The following is a 10,862-nucleotide window of genomic DNA, read 5'->3' as shown; positions in this document are numbered from 1 at the left end:
CCACTACTAGGTGACCCAGCTCTTGCCTTCAACTTCCGCATCCATGTTTGTTCCCGAGAGGTGCCCCTTCAAAAATGGAGCTGGTGAGGGCCAGGACCTCAGCCCTGAATGTTCACCCTGCCCGCTCCCTGATGAGGGGCTGAGCTGGTTCCCTGGAGAGCTGCCAAGAGCACCTGCAGTCTGTGGCTCCCAGAGAATGTGAAAACCACAGCACACTTTGGTCTAAGTGTCTGGGGTGCAGCCGGGTGGGGTTGTGTGCATGTGCAGGAAAGAGCTGGGGGTTTTGCTAGTCTGAGCCTCTCACACCCTGGTCCTAGGCTCAGTCTCACTGTCGAAACTACCAGTGTTCCAGAACTTTCCAGCCCTGAGTCAGATATGGAGGACATACATGCATTCCCTTGGTGATTCCTTGCAAATGAGCAGACGGCTGCTAACTTCTTTCCAATCCAGCTCTGCAGACTGGAAAGATAGACAGTCTTTCTTCCTGGGCCATTGAGGGGTGAATCTGTACCCCTGGAGTCCCAGCCACTATGGAGGCTTCCCATTGGGTTGCCTCAACCATGCCTGGTTTTGCAAATACCACACCACATCTCAGGTGCACCCTTGCAGGGAGAACAGACCATTCAAGAAGAAAACAACAAAGGAAGGGAAGAGGGAAACAGAAATGAAGGAGGGAAAGAAGAAAAAGCGAGGTCTAAGCAATTCCAGCACCCACGCGCTCCTATCATACCCCGGTGACTTGGAGGGAGTTCTCCAATACCTCCCAGCATGCCTTAGTGTCCCTCACACAGCGGACATCATGCTCTAAAGAATCACTGGATGCAAGGGAACCTCCCCTAACCTAGGATAAACATGGCACCAAGGGTAGGAGGAACACAGGTACTGGCAGGTCCCCTGCCATCTGTGGGCGTCATACAGAGGGTTCTGTAGGTACTGTGCTCTGTACCCTCTCCCCATGCCTCGTACTGATAAATATTTCCTGGATTCTTAAAAGAATCCTCCTCCCCCCCCCCAGGTTGTTTGTTTGTTTGTTTTGTTTGGGTTTTTTGTTTTTTGTTTGGTTTGGTTTTTTAGTGGTGGTTTGGGTTTGGTTTTGATTTTGGTTTTTGTTGTTGTCTTATGTTTGTTTGTTTGTTTGTTTGTTGACACAGGTTGTCCTGGAACTCATTCTGTATACCAGATTGGCCTTGTACTCAGAGATCCACCTGCCTCTGCCTCCCAAATTCGAGGACTAGAGGTATGTGCCAACACCACCTCCCAGAAATTTTCTTTTTAATGGGCAGCAGAAGCCAGAAAACAAACAAACAAAAGGAAACCCAACTGGTTGGTGGGGCTGCTTCTGACAAACTGTGTATGTCACAGCCTAGAAACCTACTGAGTACTCTTGGCAGGAGGCTGCCCCACACGATCCCAGGCTGTGGGTGTGGGGTACCCACATCATTCCTAATGTCCAGGCATCATTCCTAATGTCCAGGCAAGTAAAGTCAGCACAGAATTCTCCAGGCTGCATAGCCTGGAGCCACCACAACTGGGGTTTACAGCTTACATCCCCAGGTTCCCTCAAAATCTTCTCATTCCAATGGGATAAAAGATAGTCATGACTTCATAGGTCCTGGAGAGGGCCCCTGGTAGGGTTGAGCTTGGTGATAGTGTCCCAGGGACAGCAATCTGGACCAATCTCTTGACACTGAATGTGACCACCTCACATGTCCGCAGGGGAGGAGTCAAAGGCTCCTGTCTATGAGGCACCTACACTCCACTTGTGCATACACACATGAGCCCAGACACACACATACAGGCATTGACAGTGAACACTGGACGTGCAGAGGCATTGCTTACAAATGGATGTGTAGCACAACCAATTTAAACTTATCCTCAACTAGTGTACAAATAAATGAGACTCCACTACGGTTATTTTATTTGGCTTTGACAACTACTGGGGGTCACCCCTAATCTACTCTTCTAACTGCTGGCCTGGCCACCTCCTCACCAGTGCACCCCAGATGCTTGCTGTTTCTCCTGGCCACAGGCTCATGGTCCCTCTCCCCTCATGACGGCTTCTTCTCTCTTCTCCTCTCCTTCCTCCTTCTCCTCTTGGTCTCTCTTCTCTCCTTCTCCACCTCCAAACAGGGAACTCAAAAGCCACCCACCTCTAATCCCTCCAGTAATTGGTTGTAGCCAATTTTATTTAACCAATGGTATTAAATTAAGGAACAAGATTTACACTGTAAAAGTTTGTAAATGTGAGGATTCACTCGTAGGCCTAGAACTTTGGGTAGAGAATTTAGCATTATAATACATAGCAACAGACTAAATCTCAACATGGATGTGCTAACACACAACCCAAGACACACACACACACACACACACACACACACACACACACACACACACCCCTATACGTTCACACTGTAAATGTCAGGCTCAGAGGCCTACCGGGAGATCACAGGCTTCTAACCTCTCTCATGACAGCTGGTTATTATATGCTAGCTGTTCTGGGCTCCACTGTCCACAGGTGGAGGGGTCCTGACCACCCACTGGCGGAGATAACTTCGAGGGGGTCCTTCATCAGTTTCCACAGGGCTGCCACAGTCTGAACCTGCAAAGCCACTGTCAAATGTGTCCATGTCCAGACCAGGGGGTGAACCTGCTTCACTCTCAGAGCCCCCTCCTGGGGACCCAGTTCTCCAGGGTGGGTCTGCTGTCCAGTCCCCTTCCTTTGCAAATGACAGCCTCAACCTGTCCAGTAGGCCTCCTGGGGAGCCTCCAAGCCTGAGACCACTACTTGAAACACAGCCGCAAGACAGAAAAGCAGGGTCTGTGACCAAGAGCAGATCCTCTGAATTAGGGCCAGACTCTTGGCCAGCATCCAGGTTCACGGCTGGATAGCCATCATCCTCACAGCTACAGGGCCAGACACACAGGCCCTCTGCATCCCCCACGGTCACTGTGTCAATGGACACCAGACCATACGGCCGGTCTCTCTCCTCACTGTAGGCTGAGACCGCTTGGCCAGCTGCCAAGGGGATTATGCACCAGTGACCAGGCTCAGACAATCCATCACACTCCAGTTGCTCTTCCAGACCCGGCGGCCCCGGGAACTTCTTCTCCTTGGCTGGATGTGATGACAGATGTAAGGCTGATGTTGTTGTGGAACTCTGTGGCATCAACTCTACGCTGGAGGCTGTGAAAGGGGTATTAACCCAATTCTGTGAGAAAGAAATACACAGTCATGAGCTGGGGACAACGAGGTCGGGTATGAACAGATAGAGCCAAAGATGGGGGGCCCAGGAGCATAGGAACAAGCCAGAGATAGGAAAAGCAGAGGAACAAGAAAACAGGAAAGAGAGAGGAGAGAGAGAGAGAGAGAGAGAGAGAGAGAGAGAGAGAGAGAGAGAGAGAGAACTATGACCCCCTGCCCAGTGGGTTCCCAATACTGTCCTCTTTCAGAGCCCGTGTTCCTACCTTCAGTAAAGACTGATTGCCTTCTGTCTCATATCCACGCTAGTTACCAGTGACCCAGCCAAGGAACAGCTGGGTGCTGGGACCAGGTTCCTAAGTCCTAAGGTCTTGAGAACATGTGCAGGGTGGGCCTGAGGTCTAAGTGGCCCAGCCTCTACTCCATCTCCTGACGCTTCCTGGGGTCTCTAGCTTTGCTTGTGTGTCTACACTAGCTCTGCTCACAGCTGTGTCTTCAGTACCTGGCACACAATAGGTGTACCATAAATGTTTATAGATGGAATGAATTACTGACAAGCTGTGTAGAAAGGCCTTTGGGGATGCTGGACTGGAGACAGTGGCCCTGTGGGATATTGCTTACAATAGGAGAGACTCTACTGCATTGGCAGAGATCATCCTGTAGAATAGGACCCCAGTTCTGAAAATGTCCCCTCAAAAAAACAAAAACAAGAACCTCAGAACCACCATCTCCCCACCCCTGACCTGGAGTCACTTCTTAGCTGTGTGGCCTTGAGCTAGACCCTTTCCCTCTCTGTGTTGCTTCACACTGCTACAGGAAGGATCCAGTGTCGTGAGGATTAAGTCAGGTAATGCTTGCTTGTTGACAGTGCTTGACGTACAAGATCAGCAGCAACAGCACACAGCAGGCAGTAGTGCTGAGCTTCAGGGGTAAGGAAGGGATGTGTGGCCTGCTCTGAAATGCCCACTGGCCACTCTGAGCCTACATCTCCTCCTAGAGACCCAGGGTTGCTGGGAACCCACAGCAGGAGCAACTGTAGGTCCGACTGCAGGCCAGGCGCACAGCAGGTGTTCCTCGGGTGCTCTACAGGGCTAGCCTCCATGGTGTGCTGCAGGTTCCCTATCCTGACACCACATGCTCTCTTCAGTGCCCCCTGCCCTGTTGGGTTTGCACAACAGGGCTGGCAGACACTCTGAAATGACAGTCGTGGCAGCTGTACTTGGGATGCATTGTGGGGTAAGACAGGTCCTTCCCAGGTAAGACTTGCTTCCCACCACAGGACAAGGCCACCCTAGGAAACCCCAGACACCCAGCTCTTGCCCCCAGAACCACCCGGTTTGCCCACCATAACTCTAAGCTGGAAATAACATCATGATGTTTAAGTCTAAGAGCAACCCCACACCTTGCAGAATAGGGAAACTGAGGACTATTTCTAAGTCAGGTTGGGCCTGAGTGTTCTAGGCTTACAGAGTGGTCTTGGGGTTAGGGTGAGGGTTGGGAGGGTTCCCCCAAAGGGCAAACGATCCAGAGGGTGCATCCAAGGTGACTCACCTTGAAGTTTCCGCTGTGCTCCCTGTACAGGGGCTGGAAGAAACTCTCAGGGGTGGGCACTGGTGCCCATACCTTCTTCCATAGCCTGCAAAGAAAAGGAGTGGGCAAAGCCCCTGTGGCAGCAAGTAGGAGGTCTGGCCTCTCTCCTGCAGAAGCAACAGTTTCTACTGCCAGGCACCCTCCTGCCACCCATCAGTTAAACGGAAACCACAGTCACCCTCACCCCCAGCTTCCTGCAGATGTTCAAGTTCCTGCCTCTGTCATCTACCGTGGCCTGGGCACACGCTGCCCTCTGAGGCCTCGACCATGATGGGTTGGAACTGAGAGAGTCCCAGGCTGTCACCATCAGCTGTCACTGCCACCCTGATACCTCCCTTACAGATTCTCTGTGCCCGTCTTTGAGCATCATTGGAGGGGAAGACAATCAGCAGCATGTGCAGAGGCCCACTCTATCACTTATCAAAGGACTCTGCCCACAGTAGCCTGCCCCGGCCCTCTCAATGGCACGCAGAGTGGCAGTCCCATACGTAAAAGCAGATCACAGCAGCCTACCTTCCAGATGAACGGAGGGCTGGGGAGGGGATGCATGATTATCCCCCTCAGCCTCAAAGTCCATTCCCTGGACAAAGTCACAACCGAAGTCTCCACATAGAACAAAGTTTCTACCCCCACACCCTTGCCACTTCATAGTTGTGTGACTTTGGGCAAATCGCTTGACCATTCTGTGCTTCAGTTTTCCCCATTCAGAGTGTGCCAAGCTCACAGGGTAGCCATGGACCTGGGGCAGAAGTTCTGCACAGTGTCTAGCACATGGAACACACACTGTTCATTCTCGTCAATGCTCTCACAAGTCCCCTGGTCAGAGTAGGTCTTGGTTGGAGAGGCTGTGACCCAGGTTGACCCCTTCTCTGCCTCCCTGAGCCCCTGGCCTCACCTCCAAGGCAGGTGGATCTTCAGACCCATGAAAACCAGGACAATGATCAAAACAGCCAGGAGCAGCAGCATGTGAGGGTCCCAGCCTGCCTCGGGCTCTGTACAGAGAGCAAACTGTGGGTCCAACAGAAAAGTCTCCCAGAAAACATGGGTGGGTATGCTGGGGATGGTGGGGTGGGGTGGAGGGCTGGAAGGAAGCTGGGTTCCGATCCCTCCCTTTGGAGTTTGGATATGAAATGACCCCTCCCCCAAAAGCTCCTGGTCCCAGCCTGGGATGCTACTGGAAGGTAGTGGGACATTTAGAAGTCAGGGTCTAGTTGGAGGAGGTTTGGCCATTAGAGACACACTGAAGGGGTATTAGCATACCAGCCCTTGCGCCATCTTTATGTCCTGACCACCATGATGTCAGCTCCCCACAGTGCAACAGGACTTTGCAATCATGAGCCAAACCTTCTGAAACCGTAAGCTAAAATAACCCTTTACTCTATTAAATTGATTAAATCAGGTATTTCATTCTTATTCCAGTCAAGTGTGACCTTGACTGGAATTCCATCTCTCCAAGCCTTAGTTTCCTCTTCTGTAAAATGGGGCAATGGCTTTCCCTTCAGAGTTAGGAGTCAAATGCACCATCAGAAGAAACAGCTCCCCTCACAATGATGAGTGGTTGCAACTGGGGATGTATAACTGAGCCCAAACCTCCCAGTCATGCTGGGAATCTCAGGGCTTGCAAAGCAGCAGCAGGACAAGATTTAGTACCAGGAGTGGGGTGTCCTAGCAGCATCACACTTACCCTCAGCCTGGGTCTGAAAGATGACGGGGTCACTCCACTCACTCCATGTCCCCCTGAATGAAGTGCCTGGCTGAGGCGCTGCCCGTACCTGCAGCTGGTAGCTAGAATCTTTGTGGAACTCTTCAGGGAGAAGAGAGACGTTTCTTGAGTCCACTGAGATCAGCTTGGTCACCGGCCTCTGCCAGGACAGAAGGAACAGGACACTCTGTTGTCACTCAGGTCATCAGTAGAGCACAGAGTCCTTCCACTGGGGTCACAGCAGGCAGGCCCCACAGGAAGCACACATTCCTGACTAGAGCTGCCTAGAAAAAGAGCTCTCTCTCTGTGGCAGTAACCTGACCACCAACCATCAATGTCTTGGGAGCAACCATGGACAGCTCTATATGTCCTTAACTAGAAACTTCACAGACAGTGAGCCCCTGGGCCTGCTGTCTCAAATGACATAGGACATGCTTAACAGTGGACCTTTTTGGAAGTCCCTAGTTACAGCCATCTTGTCAATGGATGGCTATAAATGTGTCCCTGGGAACATTCTAGATGATGTCCTTTATGGAAATCTTCAACCAGGACCATTCTAGCTCTGTCTAAACAGTGGGTCATTCTGGAAACTTCCAGCTATGCACTCTCAAGTAACCTTCACATTCCAAGTAAGCGGGATGCTGCCAAACTCGCCCCACTGTAACTGAGGTAGACTATAAGGAAGTAGTCCAAGTGGAGATGTTCTGAGGGGTTCTCTGACCCAGGAAGAAGGAAGGAGAGGGTTGCATGCAGGGAGGGAATGCTAAGCCCTGTTCCTTGCGCCACTACGCTGGGACCCGCCTGGATACCCCTGTAGCTCCCACCCCAAAGCCCTGCCACCTCACCACAGCGTAGGGGTCTCTGAGGTTCCGATACTGCAGCTCATACTGAAGCTTGCCCCTCAGCACGTAGTTGGAGGGTTCGTCATAAGCTGAGTCCCAGGAGATATCATAGCGTCCTGAGAAGGTCACAGTCACGTTCAAGGGGGCAGCTGGCTTGACTTGGAGGAAGACCCAGAAACATGAAACAGGGTAAGACTCGGCAGGCAGCAGAGTCCCTCCCTCCTGACAGTCCCCAAGGCCGCTGGGTGACTTTGAACAAAGCACTCCCCGGCCACAGCCCCTGCTCGCTTGGACTAGATCTAGTCACTGCAGGCAGGTGACTGAAACAGTGACCCAGGACTGGGGATAGTGGAGAAGGACTCCCAGGCTTAAAGGCAGAGTCAGGACTCAGGCTCAGCCCAGCCCAGCGGGGGACAAGCGTACAGACCAGGATCCCCTGTCCTTTCTTAGTAGAAAGAGAAAAGCCAACCATCAAAAGCTGGGGCTCCAGATAGCTGACGGGAGTTTCTTAGGGTTTAATATTAGTGCCTAATGCAGAGATGTCTTAAACAAGGTGCCCATTGGATCCCGTTGCCTTCCATTTCTCTCCTAAAGAAGGGGCCCCACACCACACAGAGATGCATACATACAAACATATAATATTCATACATGTATATGTGTATACAGATACATATGCTGCCATGCACCAAAGCCACTGCCTGCCCCAGATTCCTCCTTTGTCCAGCCTGGGTTCTGTGGATAGCTACAGCCAGGTCCCTCCTGGGGCCTTCCTAACTTTAGGCCCCTTCCATCTAACTGCAAGGATTCCATGTTAGCTGACTGGTACTCATACTAGGAGCAAAATCCTAGGGGTCATGTATAAAGGGTCTTTACAAGGTAAACCCTGATCAGGGTCAGGCAGAGATGGAGGGCTGAGCGGGGTCCTGCCCCACACCTTTCCAAGCCTCTAAGGCTCTTCACGGACATTTAGCCCAAATCCTGTATGAAAGCATCACACCCGAGCTGTGCATCTCAAAAGGACACGCCAAAGACAGTAGATTTTGGTGGAGTGAGAAGAGCTTGCTCTGAGGTCAGAGAAAGGTCCTAGGTCCCCTCCGCTTCAGACTCCTGGTACTCACTGCTCTCAGCCAGGACAAAGCTGCCACACTCTCGGGAGTTGTTGCCAGACTGGTCCGTCACGTTGACAACGAAAACTTCATCGGACAGGAATTGAGACAAGCGCATATGGCACGTGTACCATCTATGTGTGGTGTTGTGGCCAGACCTGTGTAGGCTGCAGGAGGTCTCTTGGTCCTGAAGTTCCTCGTATTCATCTTGCCTTCAGGGACAGAGTAGACAGTCGTGGCTGGGGACAGTGGAGCTCAGTGCCCGGGGCATGACAGTAATGCGAAGCATGAACTGAGAAGGGCTGGAGGTAGGGTTCAGGGTCATGGTCCAAGCAGCCCCTCTCACAGGGACAGTCCCCTCTCTATGGCACCCGGCATGCTCTGAGTCCAGCCAGACATAGCTGGCATACTTCAGAGGAACAGACACTCACTCTCTTGCCCAGGGCAGTAGCTCTCAGCTTTGGGAATTTGGGCCTAAACCTGTCCCTGTCAGTCACAACGGGTGGACTGCTGAGCTATAGGAAGGAAGCCCCGGGCAGGTTTTCCCTCCTTTCTGCCCTCCACCACGGCACACCCATAGCTCTGTGCTTAGAGGGGAGCAAAGCTTAGTAGTTCTCTGCTCTGACAGATCTTCCAGGGACATTGGTCAGATGACAGTGGGGAATGCTTTGGTTCTTTAACTCCCACTAGGCAAAAAAGGATGGGCTTTAGAGTACATATAGGAGTCCTCAGAGGTATATTTTCTTCCATCCTGAATGTGACCACCCACCCTCCAGGACCAATCTGCCACCTTACTTAATCCTTCACTGAATTTCTTGTAATCCAAACCTTGCTAAAAAATTTTCTCCAAGCAAGCCTCCAGCCTCGGGTCCTGTAACGGCTGTCTGAGGTATTGCTTCCTCCTCCCTATCTCTGAACTCCAACACTCTCAGTGTAGCAGCCTGAGGGGCCTTCAAAGCTCCCTGACACCAGCTGCCCTTCCCCATGCAGCCCAGACGGCTCCTGCAACAACCACCAACATCTGTGCCTTCTATTTCCCCTCACTCTGACTCACTCTGCTCAGGTCACGGTCAGGTGGCACTGGAAGCAAAAGCTGACACTCGCAGTGTTTGCTCCCCCTTGACTTTTGCACGTGCTGTGCCTGATGGCATGGATGCCCTGGCCAGCCCAACTGAGCATCCCTGACTCCCCCACCCTGCAATATCGAGTCTTGTTTTGGTCCTCAGCCCCTACAGCATGTCTGGCAAAAACCTTGTATAAAGTGGGTGAACGCTTGAAGGACAAGTGGTGTGTATCCTAAAACATCGTGTGGGATTGCGAGCACACTGGCTATGAGAATCTGGGTCAGTGGCTGAACCTCACTGAACTTGAGTGTCCTCGACTGGAACATGGTAGCAATAATTTCAAGATTATTCATGGTGAGGACACAGCACCTACTCAGTGCTTAGAAGGTCACTGGGAACTGGCCATCCCATGCTGCCAACCCAGGAAGGTCTATGAGGGAAAGCGAGTCAGACTACAGCTTTCCATTTGTGTGTTCCAAGTGAGTCCTGTGAGCTTGGTCATCTGTAAGGTGGGGACCTGGCTCACAGCTCACAGTCTCGGTGACTGACATTGCTGGTGGAAGGGGCGGGTCCTTGCTTGTAGCTAAGCTTCCCGCAGAACATGCCACAGGTTAGCTCAGCCCAGGGCTCAGAAGGCAGCCCCTCCACATCCTGCCATCCTCTCTGAGCAGCTCCTCAGGTCCTGGAGGCGTGGCTACTCACCAGGTGAGACTGAGTATGCTGGGGCTGGGGCTCCGCGTCTCCAGGACACAGGTGATGGTCCAGAGGTAGTCAGTGTAGCAAGTGAGGTCCAGGCAGCTCCAGGCTGGAGGGATAACAGAGGGGCCCTTGTGGGTGAGACACAGGGGAAGGGCCTTGGCAGGTTGTGTGAGGCTAAAGACAAGCTTGGGCAGAGTCACAGGCTGGGATGAAAGCCTGGGACACAGGGACTCATGTCATCCAGAAGTTTTTGTGTGAGTCCCAACATTTCAAGAGTAGTCATGGTGGTGAGGCTCTTCTAATGTGAAACTGGGCACCATATTTGGTTCTAAGACCACTGTCCCTCATAGGATAAGACACTCTGAATCCACTATAGGCAGAGAACAGATAAATCCCCCAGGTTAGGGCAAGTGGCACAGGGTCAGGAGCGGGTAGCTGCTTCTGGGAGGGGAGGGGTTAGGGAAGCCTGTGAAAGAGTGGAGAAATCTTCAGAGTTAGCAGAAAAGATGACTGTGCTGCTGCTGCCGATAGCATGGCTACAAAGATGAATGTTGCAGCAGGTACTAGGCTGGAAGAAGCCCCTCTCCCCTCCCTCTCCCCTTCCCTCTCCCCTCCCTCTCCTCCTCCCTCTCCTCCACCCTCTCCCCTTCTCTCCCTTCT

General features: G+C 52.2%; 1 protein-coding gene across 1 annotated transcript in view; it reads right to left on the bottom strand.

Annotated features, from left to right (window-relative positions):
• Window positions 1-2,477: 2,477 nt before the first annotated feature.
• The window catches only part of Il21r (interleukin 21 receptor), a 28,130-nt gene continuing 19,745 nt past the window's right edge, over window positions 2,478-10,862 (bottom strand). Inside the window, exons 3-9 of the mRNA XM_021211331.1 lie at window positions 10,206-10,308; window positions 8,452-8,651; window positions 7,337-7,491; window positions 6,474-6,651; window positions 5,685-5,781; window positions 4,751-4,835; window positions 2,478-3,209 (exon numbers count right to left, since the gene is read on the bottom strand). Of these exons, the coding sequence (XP_021066990.1) occupies window positions 2,487-3,209; window positions 4,751-4,835; window positions 5,685-5,781; window positions 6,474-6,651; window positions 7,337-7,491; window positions 8,452-8,651; window positions 10,206-10,308 (1,541 nt within the window). The 3' untranslated portion in view covers window positions 2,478-2,486. The remainder of the gene's footprint in view (window positions 3,210-4,750; window positions 4,836-5,684; window positions 5,782-6,473; window positions 6,652-7,336; window positions 7,492-8,451; window positions 8,652-10,205; window positions 10,309-10,862) is intronic.

This window comes from Mus pahari, chromosome 1 (genome assembly GCF_900095145.1).
Source record: "Mus pahari chromosome 1, PAHARI_EIJ_v1.1, whole genome shotgun sequence".
NCBI lineage: Eukaryota > Metazoa > Chordata > Mammalia > Rodentia > Muridae > Mus > Mus pahari.
The sequence above is the reverse complement of the archived record's forward strand: the minus strand, read 5'-3'. Positions and strand labels throughout refer to the sequence as shown.